Here is a 19,631-nt window from a genome sequence, read left to right on the forward strand (position 1 = left end):
TGTTGTTCACAGTCCTTCTAATACATCTTCAGTACAGAGGCATATGTTCTTACTTTCAGATGGGACCATAATAGCTTCTTCAGGCACTGGATTTAATTTGTTTTCAGTATCTCTAATAATATGCATGTTGCTGTTGGTGTTTTATTTATGGAGGTTCACTGTTATAAAACTGTGTTTGTAACTCATGTATCTTCTTTAAAGAGGCACAGTAGCAATATTGTCATTAAGGTAACATCCAATTTTAGGAATGAGTGTTAAATATTGCAGGATTAAATGAAGCCATTCATCTGTTAAGTTAAAAAAACCAACACAACACTATTAAAAAAATAATTTGAATAAAATTAATTACAGTCCTATTACTGGAACATCACAGATGTGTGAAGAGTAAGTTTTGTGCTTTTGTCCTTAGGGCTTCCACTATACTTTTGTGTAATAGGCGCAAATCTGGTATTTTTTTCTCATATCCATTCATTAGTGCTGTGCTCAGAGTGTTCAATGTATCACTGAATCCCTTTGAGTGAGAAAGGAAATGAAAGGTTTGATAATATGCAGGTTTGTGATCACAGTTCAGTTGACCATTTTTGCTTTGATAGTCCTTTTACATGTCCTTAACTAATAGTATCTCTCAATATGCAAAAATTTTCTTTCAAAAGTTCAACACCTCTCTTAGGAATGATTTGTATTCATATGCTTCTGTTTTTGGGGGTGCATTCCTGAGTTTTACTAACCATATTTTGTTGTCACTGAAAGTACTTATCAAATACCTGCATGTATTGGAACTCACCAAAACATGGAGACTCTCTTCATATTTTGTACAACTGGCTAATGCTAAGGCAGTCAGTAGAAGTTTGTAGAATTCTGCTTTCCAGATAAAACCTCAAGACTATCTCAGGTCTCTCTTCCTCTACTTATATGTAGGATGCAAATGAAACATTTTCGTTTCCATATGGATTAAGATGATCCATGAGAACTGTTATATGGTACCAGAATAAAGATCCATCTAGTCCTGTGTCTGGTGATAGCAAAAGAACATTTCCTTTTGTCTTTCCAGCCATCTGCTGCATTAGGACTTCTTCAGACAGCTAGTTAGGGACTTCCTGAATTATGTATACTGTGTTCTCATTGTCTGTAAACTTTAAAAATATTTGATCTCTCTTTGTAATTTTTTTGCTCCCTAGAGAGATTTTATAACATTGATTATATAAGATGAAACATATCATCTTGGTTCTCACTTTTGTTCTCATCTAGGAGCCATAGTGAGGATGACTCAGCCTGCAGGTATCTATAGAACAGACTCGAAAGCAGAGGTCACGCTTGTGCTTATGCATTATTCAGTGTCAAATCAAACCTCTCCTCTGTGCAACTGTTCATATATTCTGGGTTTTTTCCCTTCCTTCCTTCAAGGAAGTTGACACTGAGTTTCTTCAGGCTGAGTGTATTTGCAATCCAGTGTGTCTTGTCTTGAGAAAAATCCAACTAGGACATGAAAACACTAGAAATTATGGAAGTAATCCCAATCTTCTATCCTTTGAACCATTTATCTGGTAAAATGTGATCAACACACAACAGAGAATGGTGCCGTTGCTGGTGGGTCAAGAAGCAGATGTGAATGTTGCATTAAATACTTGCTATGCTCCCATATTTTCCAGAACATGTTGATTTATCATTTTGCATAATTTACCTTATATGGATTTTTAGTCTGAACTCTAAAATCTACTGCAGCTTGTAAAGCCAGCATCAAGAATTGCTGTATTTAGTCTATAGGCAATTATACATGTATTTGAATGCATTCACCAATATATGATGTATTTTGTGTGGGCTGTTGCATGCTTCTTTCAAATTTCTTCTGATCCTTTTAAGGTGCATATACTCTTGGGTAACAAAATATCAAAATATCACATCCTTACAGCAATTTACCTATCCCATTGAGCAAACAAAAGCCTGGCAAGGACAGAAAATAAGACTAGCCAACTAACAGTTTCAAGTGTTATGAACACTTTCTTACTCATTCGTTAACCTAAGATTATTATAGCACGGACTCATGTTTTCTTCCAAATTGTAATGCTCTTGCTTCCTGTTTGGAATCACTTAACATCCCAATGGCACAATCTGTATTATTGCTTGTCTTCATCTCAATGCATGAGATGAAGAACTATCTAATAATTTACATTCTTCTCAAGCTATTATATTTTAATTACCTGTTAATGAATGTAAATCAGCAGTTGTGTGATGCAAACAATTGATGGAGAAGGTAACAGAGTCTAAATTGTTTGGGGAAATCCATATATATACATCTGGCATAAATTGAAATAATAAAGGGTTCTTTTTTAACTGGAAAATTACTGTGACCTACACAGTGACATGGTACCTACAGACTTCAAGAAAATGAGAGATCAAATCATATGTGGAAGTGTGGAAGAATCTTATTTACCATCTAATAAAATACCGATCAGGAGCTGGTGCCCACTTGTTTCGTGGATTGCCCTTCATTCTTGGCTGTTCCCGTAGGTACTCCAAGGGAATGGTCTCTGTCAGCATCTCTGTCCTAACAACACCTACTATGTTATTGTTTCTTGCAGAGGGCCAGATGTGATTAATCATCTTTCCCATTATGCCTTTAGAACTTTGAGTCTCATTTACAATACGGTTTATCGTGAAATAGGATTGAAGCAAGTGTGGTACACATAGAGTTTTCAGACCTCTGATTGCTTCTATATAATTTTTTAAGAATTGGAGAAACCTGGGATCTCTTGATCTTACTACTTTTAAGAGTCCTTAGTGCTCATGGAAAGATACATTTCCTCATCATCTCATGGGGATCCTGTGATTAAATTGGAATAGCAAATTTAATTAATATAAATAGGTAAGAAAAGTCAAACAAACTCCTAATAACTAGTAGTTTTCAAATTACACTTTAAAATCCTCACATGGAAACTGAAAATAGTTATTGCTGTGCTATTTGCTCAAAGAAGGTCTGAAATAGTGTCTCTCAGAGGAGTGAACAATTCAGTTCAGCTTTAACTGAATGTGAAAGTTTAAAACTCAGCTTTTATGAGCTTAATCAGCTGTATTTCAGTAGAGGCCAGCTATAATAGTCTACAGTTCATGCACAGAGATAATAGTATGGAACAGTGTTCTTCTGTGTAACTACTTCTCTGGCATGAGACTTGTAAATGATAAAATTTAAAAAGCTCCAAACATTTGCAATCATTTGCACACCTGAAGCCAAAGTCTGCTCATTTGTGTACCTGCTGAGAAGTGCTGTGTTCCCTGTTCTTGTTTGCTTCCTCTGCAGAGCAGGCACAGCCATCACTGTGAAAACATTAATCTGTGGTTGCAACATCTAGTGCACAAAAATAACTGAATATGGCCATGGGGCATTTTTCATTATGTTCCACTTCATATCATCCCCCTGCCCATTATTCTTCATGTCCGTGATGTCCAAACATACAGCCAGATGAATTTTTGCAACATACCTAGTCAAATGTATTTGTACCATTAACAACCAGTTATGCTTCGAACTAGTCTTCCTTGTTAGCTTTCATTAAAATATATTCTTCCCATCCCTGAAAGTGTTCAAAGCCAGAGCTCTGGACAGAGCTCTGAACAACCTGGTCTAGTGAAAAGTGTCCACGACCATGGTAGGGGAGTTGGAACTAGGTGATTTTTGATGTTCCTTCCAACCCAAACCATTCTGTATTTCCAATATTCCACTGTTGGTCTCCTATCATCACCACTTGTCTATTTGCTTGTCAGATGCAAGATACTGCAGAGACCTTCTTTTTAACTCCTTCCTCCTTCCACCTTGAACTGATGACCAGATCCCAAATTACTTTTTCTATGGTGTTCTTAGATTTTCTTTTTTCCTAATTTGCATTCATGGAAATTGAACCAGAATGGAATATCATCCCTCAGTACTTGTTTCTTGTGCATGAAGCAGAAGCAGGTAGTTCTTGCTAGCTTCAGATCAGCCTACATAATTCTTCCTCTGTCTTTACCTTCAGAACAGAGTTTGTTTTCTAGCTTCTTCCCCCCTTTTGTGCCATTCCTGATTTTAATTGCTCTGTATAAACACATCTTTCTAAAGAATATTCTCACAAAGCTTTTCTTTTTTTTAGTGTAGTATCCACTAGTGTGTTTAATTATAAATACTGTACTAATGTGTATTTTCTGTGTATTCCACTGGTGTCCTCTGATAACAAATTTTATTTAATTGCATTAGTTACATAGTGTTGTGAGCTGTGTGCTTAAAAACTCATAGTGTTACAGTAAGTTCAGTAAAGTTATGGGAGACTGAAGCAACATTTCTGTTTTATATAACCTATAAAGTAACAGAAGATTATTTTTCTCTTTTAATTTATGGAAAATGTTTATTTTTAGGTTTTAATTACCAAATATTATAGATCTGGAAATTAAAATTTACTCAATGTCCATTGTAACATGCTGGGAAGAACATAGGTATACTGCCTAATTGCAGAACTTTTTTCATCTCTAATGTCCAATATTTATGCATGTGAATGGTAAACATTTAGGTGTTCCTAAAACTACTCTTACTCATACAATTTTTAGTTTCAGGTAGACTTTAAGAACTATAATGCAGTTTGCAGACTGCATATTTCACCATATTACCATATTACCTGAAAGATAAACGTACTTGTTTTAATTAATCAAAATATCAGCAGTTAAAACAACCATGTAATGTAGGTGCTTAGATTGTACTTTAGAAAATGAGCTGGACATTTTTGAATGAGAAAAAGGTGTTTCAAGTATGTATTTACATTTCACAGGAACACTCAAAATACTCAATGCACTAAATGTACTTTGTTAAAAAAAAATGTAATCTCTATGTTTGAAGTAACCAAACACCCCTAAATTATTTAATATGTAACTGTAACTTGCCACTAAATAGATATTTTCATTATTTTGTTTAGAAAAGTAAAATCTCTTTTTCTTGGCAGTGTTCCTTCATAACTAAAATTTTTCAGAGTATTGGTTGTAGTCTTTGTTTAAATTAGTTGAAAATACGTGGTTTTGAGAAGGACTTTAATAGTTTCTACTAACACAAACAGGGATTTATCATGCTGGGGTAATTAATGTTTAATGTAAGAATAAATCCCAAAAGTCTTCAAATATTTTTTTCTGTCAAAAAATGTGGGTTTTATCTGCGTTTTCTTTTAGAAAAATCATTAAACATTGTTGGTGTCTTGCATGGATTAATTTTATACTATTTCTCTGACCCTTGAATGTCCTATCACCTCTAATGCTTCTCCTTAACTAACATTGAAGAAAAGAGGAGGCTGAGGCTGAGGCATATGGGACAAGGAAGGGTAGAAATGTTGTTCTGACACTTTTGATGCAGGATACATTTGAAAACCAATTGAAACTGCTTGCCAGCATGTTCTTGACAGTGAGAATTATCCTTTGATGGCAAAACTGTGGGATCTCAGTGACAGACTTGCTCAGTATTTGCATGAGGAAAGCAAAGAGCTTTCAACTGCGGCCTGGTTTTGAAATCAGCAACACACAGTTCCTCTCACATCTCTGCATATAGTTGTTTAGGGACGATATTCTAAACACTGGAGGAAATGCAGTGGTGATTCTTCTTCTTAAATAATGTTGCAGGTTGGTTGAAGCAGTTTAATATTATACTGTGGTTTCAGGGCTTTCCAGATCATTCAGATACATTCTATATAAATACTTGGTTGACAATGTCTTTAATTTAAATAGGTATTCTAGGTATTAAGAATGTGTCATGAACGCACATTTTAGATTTACTAGGTTGATTTACTTCAGGATTTATGCTTCAAAATAACATTTTTGTTCTAGTAATGGTAGGAATGAGTATGTTCCACACATAATTCTCTTTATAATGGACATTTCTGTGTCAGAAAGCTGTCAGTGTTTGTTTAGACAGAGTCCATGAACTGCAGGGCTAGACATGAACTCCTCAAGAATCAGGTGTCTCAGACTGGTTTTCACTTTATTTTTCACCTAGGGATATTGTTGAATTTTTTCAAGAAAAAATTGCTTGAAAAATTATCACAACTGATTTTGCGGTACTTGATTTTGCAGCTAGGATAAAAGGGTAGAATAAGGGATGTTTTCAAAGCTGTTCCAGACCAAATTTTCATTGTTCCTTAAGAAAAGGAACTTACTTAATGTTTGATGACTTTGGTGGTTGGCAGTAAGTTGCTCTGAATTAATTTTATTTAAAGTTAAATATTCTAGTTTATTTTATATCATCAAATAAGAAAAAAAGAGAAAAATACATAGTGTTTTAGAATTTAGAAATAATTTTGCATGTATACACCTCTCCTGTATTCTAAACAGCAGAATGAACCACAAAATGACCACAGAAATATTGCATTATTCAAATGCGCTTGTCAAAGGTTTCAGTCCCTTTACTGTAGGATATTTTATTTTCTTTTTTGCTAGCGTAATTTGAAAGGGAGAATCTTATATATGTGTCTAAAATCCAGTTAGTTTTCTTGGGTTTTTTTCTTCTAGTGACTGAGTATTAATCAATTTCTTTATTCATTTTTATAGATTAAAAAAATCAACAGGAATTTTCCCGTAAACCAGCAGGTAAGAAAAAGAACATTTGGGGTTTTTTTCATTTATAATTCTACTTCTCATTTGAACTGTCTAATTGTGTGGTAGTTGTTCATTATTCTAACTGAAGAATTCCAAGTAGATTTTCTTTAGAGAGTACCTTGGTGTTTTCACTTTCTGAGCTCAAAGGGAATTGGAATGCTTCATCAAAGTAAGAACACACCTAATTTTTTTCAAATTAACCTATTTGATACGGGTATATATACTTTTCTTCAGATTGTGTCTCACCAATTTTACTATAAAAGGAGAATGTTATTGTTATCCTTTACAGAATTAGCCAGAATACATCAATATTCCAAAATTCTAAAAAATGTATGGTCTTTTGGTGGGGTTTATTTTTTTGCCTGTTGACAAATGAAGGCAAAAAAAAATAATATTTGTACAAAGTTATGGAGCAAGCCAGTAGCAGAATTTGGAATAAACAGAGTCTGACAGTCCCCAAGTTCATGCATTGGCAGTCTCACATTATTGGAAGAACTCGGGTGTCTTTCAAAAAGAAGGTAGAATTCCTTGAATAGGGATGCTTTTTTGTAAAATGTATCATGAGGACAATTGCTGCTATCCTTGACAGCTCTTTATCAGGTGATAGGATCCATGTGATGAAGGGATAGTTTTTTTTTTCCTTGATAAATCTCTTCTTCCCACAATTTTTTTAAGGAAGCAAACCTACAGGCAGTTTCTAGTTGCTAGAGACCATAGTAAGAATGGACAACAGCCACACCTCCTCAAAAGGATCAGAATATCCTTTAGAAAACTATCTAAACAAAGTATAAATAAAAACTATGCGGGTAAAGCTCAGTACACTGTAAAGTTAATTAAGTATGTGTATGTTGTGTATGATGATGATTTCCCTTTAAGAATCATGTGATAAGGGGAAACAGAAGAACATGATTCATAAGAAAGAAAAAACTACTTCCTTGTAGGAGAGAAACGTGTAGGACTGAGTTGTAAACTCGCCTTCAAGAGGATAGATTTGAGGAAGAAAAGTTCTTTCACCTCCCTTACACCACATCTTCAGCTAGTCAACATATTTCTCAGTTCCCTATCTCTAGTCCAACTTATTTTTATGGAATTGTGCCGAGTGTAACTCACAAAGGAGGGACATATTACTGTTTTGTTTTCTCTTTTCTTCATAAGGTCCACAAATCATAACAAATTAATGACAATAACAATACTAATACTACTAATATTACCAATAATAGCTACATGGGTAAGTATAAATGAAGCTACAGTAAGTGAAGTCAACAATTGCATTTGGACATTTTCATAATAGTTTCTATAATATCAGATGCAGACAGTGGCAAAGAAATGCTCCTATCTCAAAAGAAGGAAGAAAACAATGCCTCCTAAAGAAAATGCAACTAACTAGCTCCATTTCACTCTTAGGATTTACCCTAAACTTATCTCTTTGCTTTTATTACGGAAAAAATAAAACAAGACAACGAAAATATAAACAACAGCTATAATGTCCCACCAGTCTAACATATAACACAGGGATCTCTGTTGTTTTGGAACCCTTGGCATGTGGGGTCAATAAGGCATTTTCTTCTTCATTAGAATTATAGTGGAAAGCAAAAATAACTTTCTTGGCTTCAATTGCTTTTTGGCCATGTTACAGGTTAGGACAGCCTGCAATTATAGTGCATTCATCTCTCATCAGCACCAATCATTATATTTCAAAGGAATAACTATGGAGCACTTCAAGAAACTCAGCCAAAAGGTCAAACTGAAGAGAGGCTGATTTGATAGGCAGTGACAATGGGAAGGTCTTGCTGCCCATCAAATACTGAAGCAGAAAAAGGTTACGGATCTGTGGATGTCTGAAATTTTGGGGAATGTTAAATTCAAAGCCAGATTTCCTTTTGGGCTTTCCTTCTATAAAGAGGGTTGCAGCTTTTCATCATAGAACAAGTTAGGAAATATCAGCTAATTTAAGTTTAATAGTTAAATTATATTTTTGAGTAGACTCAGAAAAGGTTACACAGATGTTAGGTTAATTTCTGTCTTCATGTGCAGCAAATATTGAAATGGTATGCAGGGAAGGAACAGGACTTTTTACTTGTTAAATCAACACATCATTTATCTAAAAATTAAATTACCATTGTGAATACTCTTGCCATCTTGATGTTTTTTAAATAAAATACATTTTTGTGTAAGAAGTTAAGCAACAAGTTTTAACTTCTTTCTGCAAGCACATCATGGACTTGAAAGCTGTCTTCATCCTACTATGCTTTAAAAAAATTTGTTCATAATTAATTTCATTTAATAAATACCCAGGGGTGTTTTAATGAGCACTAGCAGGGTAATAGAAGGTTATTCTCACTTACAATTTTTTTACATACGTATGTGGATTTTAATTAGTTAGGTAAAGAGGGAAGGCAACTGTCAAACTAGAGTCAAGAAACTAACACTTATGATTCCTTCATGAAAATACTCTTAATATGGAGAAGGGGCACAGACAGAGCCAGTAGCATTAAAATGAGGAAATAAATGTACTTCTATAGGTGTGGAAGATGCTGTAACTCCAGTAGAGTTATCCAAACGTCCCAATGTTGCAGCAAGTGAAAAAAAGTAATTAGAAAAGACTTGTTGACTGCACATAATGTAGCAGCTTTCCTTTAATGCAGAAATTGTGAAAGTAGGATTGTCTGGAAAATTATTAGAAAGATAAGATACATTAATTAAAATTAAAGATCAAAGATGATGGGTATTGATAAGAAAGTGGTAATTATTTGGACAGCATGAAGCAGTAAGTTATTCTGAGAATGGTGTAAGTACATTTAATAGTGGTGGAAAGATGATGCAAAAAATGCTGGAAGAGGACCACACAGACAAAAAAACTATTTTTGAAGAAGACTGTGGGACAAGAGGGAAATAAAGCTCCCCCTCTCTGACTTGACAGTGGTGAAAAGAACACTTGAAAATGGTATTATTAGAAAATTGGTTGTGTTTTCTATATTGGTACTATATGGGTGGGCTGTGTATAGTAACATTTAAGAGTATAATAGAAAGTAGTTGAGGGGAAAAAATAAATAATTTTGTACTCAAAATATACTGCATATTTCAAATATGCACTAAAAATATGATGCCATAGACAAAATTTCCATACATTCAGAGAAAAAAATTATACAGTCCTCATAGCAGAGAGGCACAAAGAATTGAATATTTCAAGGCTTCAGCCAAAGGCTTCTCTATTTGATCAGCCAAGACAGGAGTGGAAACATGGGCATGTTTCCTTTTCTTGGAACTCCTCTCCTCTGCTCAGCTACTACACTGATTACAGCAAATGTCAGCTCCTGCAAGAGCAATCATTAGTCAGGTGAGTTCCAAAAGGTGGCATCGACTCCCTGCTAATGCTTTCCAAATGAGAGGAAAATGCACCCTATATCAGTAAAGTGTGGTGGTGTAATGAGGACAAGCACTGCATTTTCCTTTTCAATTCCCAATCTCTACGTTATCCACCATGGGTTTTTTGGATTTGCTGATCTCGGCTGAAAATCTACTTGAGAGCATCTAGAGAAATCAGCATTAGCTAGTCCTTCTTATAAAGCCTTCTGATCTTTTCAGGGTGAGAAACCAAATGTAGCCTCCAGCTACTAGAGATTTCACTACACATTATAACTCTCATTGCTATTTGGGATTTATTGGGATTTGGCTTTTATTGGTTTTCATGCCAGGAGGATGAATTGGCTACATCTGGCTTAGGTACACAGTGGGATTCAGGGTTTAGATCTAAATCTTAGTCTGGCCTGCAGTTCACCTCTTCCTGTCCCTACAAGTACAAGTAAGTAAAACATTCATAAAGTGCAGCTGGAAAAATCATAACTTTCTGATTCCCATTTCGACTTATTTCACTCAACAAGCCACTGGTACAAAGCAGTTTCAGCACTTGGCAAATTCGGGGAGTTAATTTTTCATTTCATTGATTATGGCTGTATTCACATACATGTTCACAAATGTAATAATTAGACACTTGCATTTGAAGTACATGGGCAACAGTCAAATCTCAAGGTTTCACATGAAACAGACATTAAAATATCGTGGTAGAACTGTGTATTTAAACCTTTTTTCCCTATGTTGTGTGTCTCATCTTTATTAGGATGAATTCAAAGGCTATGAAACTCCATTTTTCACCAATGTTGAATTCACAGAAAAGTATAATGGAGAAGATTACTATAATCCTTTTAGTTGAACATTATTTCTCTTCTATCCACAGGCAGCATGAGAATTTTTGAAATATTTGTATCTACAGAAGATAAGAAATTTTCATTAAATAATTTTAATTTTAAAGGGTAATGAGTCCCTCTAGAATTTTCCTGCTTTTATGGGAAAATAATTGGTAGCTGTTTTATTCAAAGTTAGCAGTTTATAACAAGAAACCTGTGAGAATGAGGGAGTTTGACTGTTTAACTCAGTTTTAAAACAAGATCATGACATAATGAACTGATGCCACACTAAAGCCAGAAACTGGGGTATCATTGTGCATGTCAAATTCCTCAGTCATGAACCCTGTTGTTTTGCAGACATTTTACATTCTTGATGGCCAAGAATGGGGTGATAGGATACATCTGATGGCATTAAAAAATATACATTACTATGCCCATTTTCTCTTACTTCTTATATAATTTAATAAAAACAACTATACACCACTGTACCAGATCAGCTATGTAATATCACCTCATATTCTACTTTAATAGACTGTTGTTCAGTTTTATTAAAGTTCTACAGTTAGAACAACCTCATTTAAAATCAATTCCAAAAGTTTGACTCAGTGAGTTTATTTAGTAAAGCCTAACTTATATGTGCTATATAAAGGTGAGTACACACAAATGTCATGGTGACTGTCTTGCCTGTCAATCAAGCCAGTGTCCTTTGCTGCAGATGTGTTGCATCTTTATTCCATCTGAAAAGGTGAATTCCATTGGTCAGGTGAACTGATAGGAGAACATCTGTTCCACTGATAAACACCGGTATGAAATGCAGCACATAACTTTCTTTTTTTATTGCTAATTGCAGAGTAATTGCCTCCATTGCTGTTGTATTGGTATTTTTAAAATGCCTTGATTATACGGAGGGTTATTCTGAAAGATGATGACCTCAAAAGAAATCAAGTCTGTTCTAGAAGTACATTAAGAGCAGTGTTTTTGTTCCCTCTCCTCAGTGTATTTTGTTTTCTTTCTTATTTTGTTTCTTCCTAATTTTTTCATGACTATTGAATTAATAATGTTCCAATATGCTGTTCCTGTGGTACCGCAGGGTAGCCATCCTGCAGCTCTTGACTGACAGTTACTGAACTTTCAGGTCCAGCAATACATCTGCTCTGTCACCATCTGTTGTCACAGTAAGGATTTGATCAGGTTTATTTTGACGGAAAATATCTGGAATGAAGCTTCTATTGTTAAATGATTATAGAAACACACAGGGGAAGCTGGGTTCTTGCTGTTAAATTAAGCAGAAGTGCACAATAGGGTGTAAATTGTGTTGGGCTAATTCCCTGCATTATATTGTCAGCCATCTATGGCACTCAGCGTGGATTATTGCTGCATAACATATACCCTTGAAAGGCTTTTGTTGCTTATTGATACTTTATTGAGCTTTCTCTTAAATAAACTGAATATAACTATATCTATATCATCTATCTATATCTAGATCTATATCTATATCTATCTATCTATATCTATATAATCTATATCTATATATATATCTATATCATCTATATCTATCTATATCTATATCTATATCTATATCTATATCTATATCATCTATATCATCTATATCTATATCTAATCTATATCTGTATCATCTATATCTATATCTAATCTATATCTATATATATCTATCAACATCAAAAAGTTTCCCTGGTTGACATGAAATGCTTTTCCCTGAGCAGTTCCTGTTATGGTTTTAGATGCTTCTAAGGCAGTCTCTGTTATAACACTTATGCTTCCTGTGGCCAATAAAAGATTTTTCTTCCCTTCACGTTGTAGTCTATGATAGCTTTTGAGCTTCAGGGCATTAAAAATTTTAGAAGGGCAATGCACACCATAGATTGTTAAAGATTTTAAGCTGGGGAAACCATGTTGACTTTTGAGAGGAAGGTCAGACAGCTTCCTGAAGCTAGTCGATTGCCTGATGAGTTAGATAGCATTCATGTCGTGAGTCACTTGATGCAGTTATTGGGTAGCAATGCTTCTGTCCTAGGGCTGCATACCTTATAGCTCATGAGAGGATGGAAGTAATTTGGACACCTGCTGGAAATTTAGATGATACAGAAGAGTGATTAGATCAAGTTCTTATTTAAATCTCAAACTATAAGTCTCAAGCTGTGTATCAAATCATTTCTGCATGTCCAGCAAATTCAATTTTGCCTCAAGTAGAATTTCATCCTCATTTACATATTTTTCTCATTTATTTTCTTGTATTTTTTCCTAGTACTAACTCATTAGTATTACAAGTATTAGCTTTTTTTTTTCCCCTCTGCATTATTAATATCTTTCCCTGAAAATTCCTTTCACTAAGGGTAGTTTTTCCTGACCAAATTTAGTTGCCACATCTGTGTTGGCTCTCTGTTCATATTTTAGTCAATACAGGGGTGAATGTACTGTATCTCCACTAAAGATTTAAATATGACGGAATGAGGGGATTGTAAATCCCTTGCTCCATTGTAGACCTTTCAGAATGAAATAAACAGACATGTCCCACAGCTAGATGCTAAATTGATAAGTAGATAAAAAACTGTTACTTACTTTTGGGTTTGGGAAGAAGAGTTACTAGTTATTGTACATTAGTGCTCTAAATGAATAATCAAATAGATAAACAAATAAATGCATCTATATTGAAAAATTATATGTTTGTGCCTATTTTTGGGTGGCAGCTATAGCTTAAGTGTGTTCAGCTGGTAAGTGAACAGCCTGATGTACTGCTTTTGAGATTAAGGTACTCTTACCAGATCCTTCATCTTGTTTGTACACATTCTTCTCCTCTTGGGTGTGAAATCAGGCTCTTTCTGATCCCACAGGTCCTGTGTGTCTTTCTGTATAGTGCCTTAGCTTCAACAGGAGTCATACACCTCAACTTTTGGCTTGGTGGTAAGGTTAGATGAAAGATACAGGTTTGACACTCTGAATTTGTAAGTGGTGTAATTACTAGGTTCCGATAATAAGGGCTGTCCCTTCAGCTGCTACTTTTTGCAACAGTGTGATCCAAACATCTTCATTAACTTCATCCTGCCTGTGTGTATCCCGAGTTGCTCTGAATCAGAACCCCCCCGCAGATTTAATCAGACAAAAAATTGCTTATTGTTTTGTCACCACAGTATCATGTGAACAAATACTTTTTCTCCTCAGAAGCATAATTCTGTATCTATGACGAGGTCAGACAGTGAGAAACCACTGAGTTTAAATAACAATCAAAGGCATTGCTTTTATTGTGTCATTTTAACCCTGCATTCTATTTATATGCACAACATGATTTAATCCCACTATAAGACTCTAAACATATTTGCATCTAATATTTTGCCATTTTCCCAAGAAATGGGATATGTAACAGAAATAAAACAGTGAAAGGGATGCCTGCAATTTAAAAGACAGTTTTTCTGCAGGAGTTGGATATTTATGATGTCTGAGATTGGAAACAAGTAGCAAACATTAAACCAGGAAGGGACATTTTATTCTAGTAGAATTAATGTTTCCATCTTTTTCATTTATCTTTTTGTTGGATGGGATTTTTAGCTACTATCCCAACAGGCCAACAAAGCAGGAGGACAGGAAGCCACTTTCAGCATTCTTGACTGGAAATATATGCCTTAAGGTTGTACATATGTCCTGTACAAGTTCCTGAAAAGTGGTTACAAAGAGAGAAAATAAGAAAAGGCAAGAAAAAGAGTGACCATCTTGAGCCTGTCTCAGTTTAAGAAGCATTTGGACAATGCTCTTAGGCACATGATGCTATTTTTGGGTGTGTCCTGTATAGGGCCAGGAATTGGACTAGATGATCCTGGTGGGTCCCTTCCAACTCAGCATATTCTATGATATCCACAAAATAAATAGGTCTTTTTTTTTTTTTTTTTTCTTTTTCAGTGATACTTAAATTAAGTATGCGGAAAACTATTTTTTCTCTAGCCTCACTTAAAATAAGGAATTGTTAATATCTGTAGCTTCCCAGATATGAATTTGTTCTGTCTGGTCATATTGCAATTTTCATTGGAGGCTGAGGCTAGAAATAAAAATGTTGCAAAGCTTTATTGTAATGTCTCTTTTATTGCATCAAGTGACTGTAAAATTCCCAAGAATGACATTAATTTTAGTATACTAGAAGGAAGGTGTTCAGTTAGCCTATACACACATTATTCCTTGGGGAATTGTATCATCTGACAAAATTAATTGGAATCAATGAAGCATATATTTTAACTATAGATTTTCTATTGGAAGAGCACAAGGGACTCAAAAGGCATAAATAAAGTATTTTTAATTACAGTTAACTTCAAGGGGAGGAGTGAATAACATTTCATTTTCCTCATTACTTATTTTACATCTGTGAAGATGGTTGGTGCTTCAAATCATAGTTTATGATAGGAAAGATATTTACTCTCTTGGACTTCTAAGAGCCGTGGTTAAACAGAATTCTGTGGACTGCAGATGGTCATTTATCTTCTCTCATCACAATAATAATCCATGAGACCAGTGACAGAGTTGCTACCTGAATTTTAGACAATAGTTGACATATATCGTAGTACAAAGCAATTGACAATTTATGGGTTACCTAAGAATGAAGGAGAAAAAAAACCCAAAAAACGCCAAGAATATTAATCACTGCAAATATATGAAGGAAAGATGTAAAAAAAATATAAACAATTGTAGCTAATCGCAAATTCAGAAACATCTCCTGGAAACACATGATATTACAACACTTGTTTGTCTTTTCAGAGAGTTTTATTTCTTGGTGAGGGTACACTGTTCAGTGAGCAATATCTGTTATATGTTTAGCGTACTAGAAAATTTTTGTTTTCAACCTTACTATTTTTGGAAGCAAAACTTAGTAAATCTGTCATATTTTATGACACTACAAATAGAGATTTATCAGTGTCAAGTCAAAAAACTATCCTTAGGAGCAGACAACTGACAAAATTATTTATTTATGTGGTAAGAAATACTTCCCTTGTTGGAATATCTCTCTGCAATGCTGGATTTGAAAAACCAAACAAACAAGTCTACATTTACTTATGCAGAATAAGTCTGGGAAATGTTGCAGGTCTGAAGAGGTGTAAGTAGAGAGGAAATTCTGTGTCTGGGCTTCTTGCTCTAAAACAGGTCTGCACCTGATGGCTCTGGTGCTGTGTGAGTGCTGAGTGACCAGAGTCACCCGAGCCAACTGGTGCCCTCAGAGTGCCACAAAGTCCAGCAGGATCAAGATACAATAGTGTAAAGTTTCTAGCTGCTTTTTTCAAATATACATCCAGAAGTCCTGCTGCTTCCCATTATTTGTTTGACAGCCTACTGTTTGTGGTACTTGCTTAGTAGAAGCAATAGTCACTCATCACTCCAACCGATTGCTCCCACGCGTCTGCCCTGATGGCAGTGGGTGGAATAATGCAGCAGCCTCTTCTTCCCCTCCTGCTGAAGTAAGCTTCTGTTCAAAACCAAACCCAGAAAGAAGGGGATCTGATCCTATTATGCAAATAGCATCCAGACCTCTGAGACTGCAAAAAAAAGCTTTAAAGAAAAGATGCTCTCTGTGAGAGGAGTGACTTCTGGCTAAGTATTAATTATGAGTTTACATCCACCAATTGTTAAATAATGTTCCTGTAGGTCACTGTTTGCTCTATACAGGGCTTTGAATCATTTCATCAGGATCTCCTTCAATCAGACAGATGGCACCCTTGGAGGATTTTATGTCATCTTTCCTGTGGGTGAGGAGCCTGCCTGTCCCTGTGTAGAATGCTTTGGATGCAGAGCCTCAACATCTTAGACTGAAATTTGAGCTTCATTCAGGATGCAATCTTAATTTTATGGGTTGTATCCCTCCATGTCTCCTGATAGCAGGACACTTGGTGCTAAAAAAAAAAAAAAAAAGCTGGAGTGGAAGAAAGTGCTGATGCTGCAAAATGAGTGTTACCTGGTACTTTTAAAAGTCTGAACTTTTCCAATGAAACTGCAAAATTCATGGAAATGCTGAGATGCTAGAGACAAATCAACTACTGACAGGTATCACCACTGTCAAAAAATAAGTGCAACGTGAGTTCAGTAAATGTTATGAACACTGCTATTAACTCCCTGCCACAGGCTATGGGCATATGACCAGCTATAGTGCTTTCAGGGTAGCCTAGGTTCAATCTAAACACCAGGAAAATTAAAAAATGGTTTTATTAGAACAAAGCAAAAAAAAATATTGTTAAAAAATAAGTTCTGAAGGGAAACGTGAAAATAATATTATGTAGAACATACCAAATATCATGTTCTTCATCTAATCATCCCCTAATGGTTTTTTTAGCTTCTGACTGAGGTATTTTAGCAGTAGTTCTCCTCTACCTTGCCTTGCTCTTTCAGAATGGGACTGCATTCTGATTCTCAACACAATTGTATTTGACTGCCACTGTTTGCAAACTGACCTTTTAAGTGGTTCTTGGATTAGCTTCACTTTTCTTCTTTCTTAGTAATCCAAGATGATTTTTTTTTACTTTAAGAATGTGTAATAATGCAATTTATATGACATTACTTTAGTCCATTACTAGCCACTTTGTTCTTGTCTCATCTGACTACTCACCTCCTCTTCCCCTTCTTCTTCAATCTCTGTAGGATATCAGGGTCCTTCACAAATCATAATCCTTTCTCCCCCTGTTCACATTTGAGAAGAGGTGATAGGATACAGCTTTCATTGCTGCTTGTGAGCAATGTCTTCAATCTCAAGGGTACTTTACCTGCAAGCAATCTGTACTAAAAATTCCTTCACAGAGTGTATTTTAAGGATGAAATCTCCAGTGGGAAACTTGATACACTGCCCCTCTGAAAATTCGGGTAGATAAAAAATGGGGATGTTTAAAAAATCCTGGGCAGCTACAAATGGGTTATGAAATGTGAACTACCACATATGGTATTTAATACTATGTGTGCTACCAAAGAATAATGTGGAACTGTAATAAAAACAATGCTGAAGCTGTTTTGCTAAGAGCAGTAAGTCAGGACTACTTTAAAACAGGTTCCAAGACAGATATGCCTACTTTGAGATCGAAGACTCACAGAATGTTTTATGTTGGATGAGTTTTTGTAGGTCATCTGGTCAGAGTCCTGCTCAGAGAATGGCCTACATAAATCAGATTGCTCTGGACTTTACCCCATCAAATTCTGACTATCTTTAAGAATGGGGATTTCATAACATCTCTCGCCAGGAGAAATAATTGAATATTTTAAAAATACTAAAAGACATTAGTAGTGCTTTGTTACATGATTTCTTTGCCATAATGCCACAAAACAGACATAGTGAGTAAATCTCTCTAGATCTAGCAAAATATCTACTCTACATTTCAGTTGAAGAGTATTTATTTGTTTTTATAAAAATAGCCTATTTTTCAGGCTTTTGTGATTGAAAATTCAAATTCTGAAGGCAGGTGAAAGAGAAAAGCAGTGAGCCATGACAATATTTCTGTTCAGCTGTAGTGGAAGATATTTGGGACGAGTTTTTTTAACTACAGGTTTTATCTACTCAACTGTTATTTTTTAAAAGTAGGCTTCATTTCTTTTTTACATATATTTGAAATACATTTTGACTTAAAGGAATAAAGTGGATAAGTGTTGTCTGATTTTTCTGATTAAAAAAATAATTCCTACTGTTATATATATATGTTAAATTTATAATTTACTTTTTTTATTACATTTTATGATCTGAATTGAAGTATAAACCGAAGTTTTACTTCATTTTTCATTTTTTATAAATCAAGAAGAATTGTTATCATTTTCTGTTTAGAAATTAAGCTTAATTAGACCTATTGCTTAATGATCTTGAAAACTGTGAAATCATTAGCCAAAAGTTTATTTGCTAGAGCTAATAAAAATAAAATTACCTTAGAGAGTATTCTTTATTGATTTGATTAAAATTTTATACCACCTATTGGTTTTTCTTTCCTCTGTTAGTAACTGGCAATGGTAACATTGATTCTCCAAAGACATTGTTCAGATGCAGCAGAATTTCTCATCTGTAGGTTTCTGTGTTCTGCAGGAGAGCTGTGTGGCCTTCAGTTTTTTCTGCCTAATCCTCCGCTAGAAAAACTTCTTTTTTATTTCCCTTCTCTCAGTGAACTTTGCTTCTATACACTGATTGCTGGAGATACAATGACCAGGAAGTTAAGTAAGAAAATTCAACAACTATCTTTGTTTTATAGAGACATCTGTCCCCATTAACCGTTGTAAATACTGACTACACCATACCCAACAGCACCATGTATCTCTTGCCATCATGTTTCTGATTGCAGCAGCCATTAATCATTTAAGTATTCTATGATATTGTTAGTTTTTAATTGACTCTAATAACCACTTCATTATGTGTATTTTTGTTAACGTGAAACTTGGGTTTAGGTGATGGTATAGTTTGTTTTAATAGTGGAGTCCTTCTGTTGGTGCTCTGAGTTCTCAGAAATTAGCAGCTTTCCTTAAACCTGCATAAATCGTTTCATTACAAAAAAAAAAATGTACCTAACCACCAGTTGACCTTTCCTAGACTTTCTTTCTCGCAGCAAAATCATGTTGCTGATAAGGAAGGGAAAAAAACATCCCATGTCTACTTCTTCAGTCACTCTTTATTTAAAATATGTCATTAAATGAACATGAATTCTGAAACCTGAAAAACAGTGGATTTATGCAGACAACCAATTGTACTTTTGAAAATAAAATTTCACCTCTTGATGACTTTTTCTTCTTTCAGTTACATGCATTTAGTGCTTAAAAATTACTGTATTGCTGAAAGGCAGTGAAAAAGGCAAAAATGTTCAAAATATTTTTTGGAGATTTTGTTTATTTTTATTATTCTGG

The 19,631-nt window shown here is 34.8% G+C and overlaps 1 protein-coding gene across 3 annotated transcripts in view; it reads left to right on the plus strand.

The window, feature by feature from the left end:
• SNTG1 (syntrophin gamma 1) overlaps positions 1-19,631 on the plus strand; it is a 324,602-nt gene that overhangs the window by 246,076 nt on the left and 58,895 nt on the right. For all 3 annotated transcript variants that reach the window (XM_085052813.1, XM_085052812.1, XM_085052814.1), the window contains one exon: positions 6,547-6,585. In XM_085052813.1, the coding sequence (XP_084908939.1) occupies positions 6,547-6,585 (39 nt within the window). The remainder of the gene's footprint in view (positions 1-6,546; positions 6,586-19,631) is intronic.

The sequence above is a fragment of the Lichenostomus cassidix genome, chromosome 2 (assembly GCF_008360975.1).
Source record: "Lichenostomus cassidix isolate B80296 chromosome 2, HeHo_3.0, whole genome shotgun sequence".
In the NCBI taxonomy this organism is placed as follows: domain Eukaryota; kingdom Metazoa; phylum Chordata; class Aves; order Passeriformes; family Meliphagidae; genus Lichenostomus; species Lichenostomus cassidix.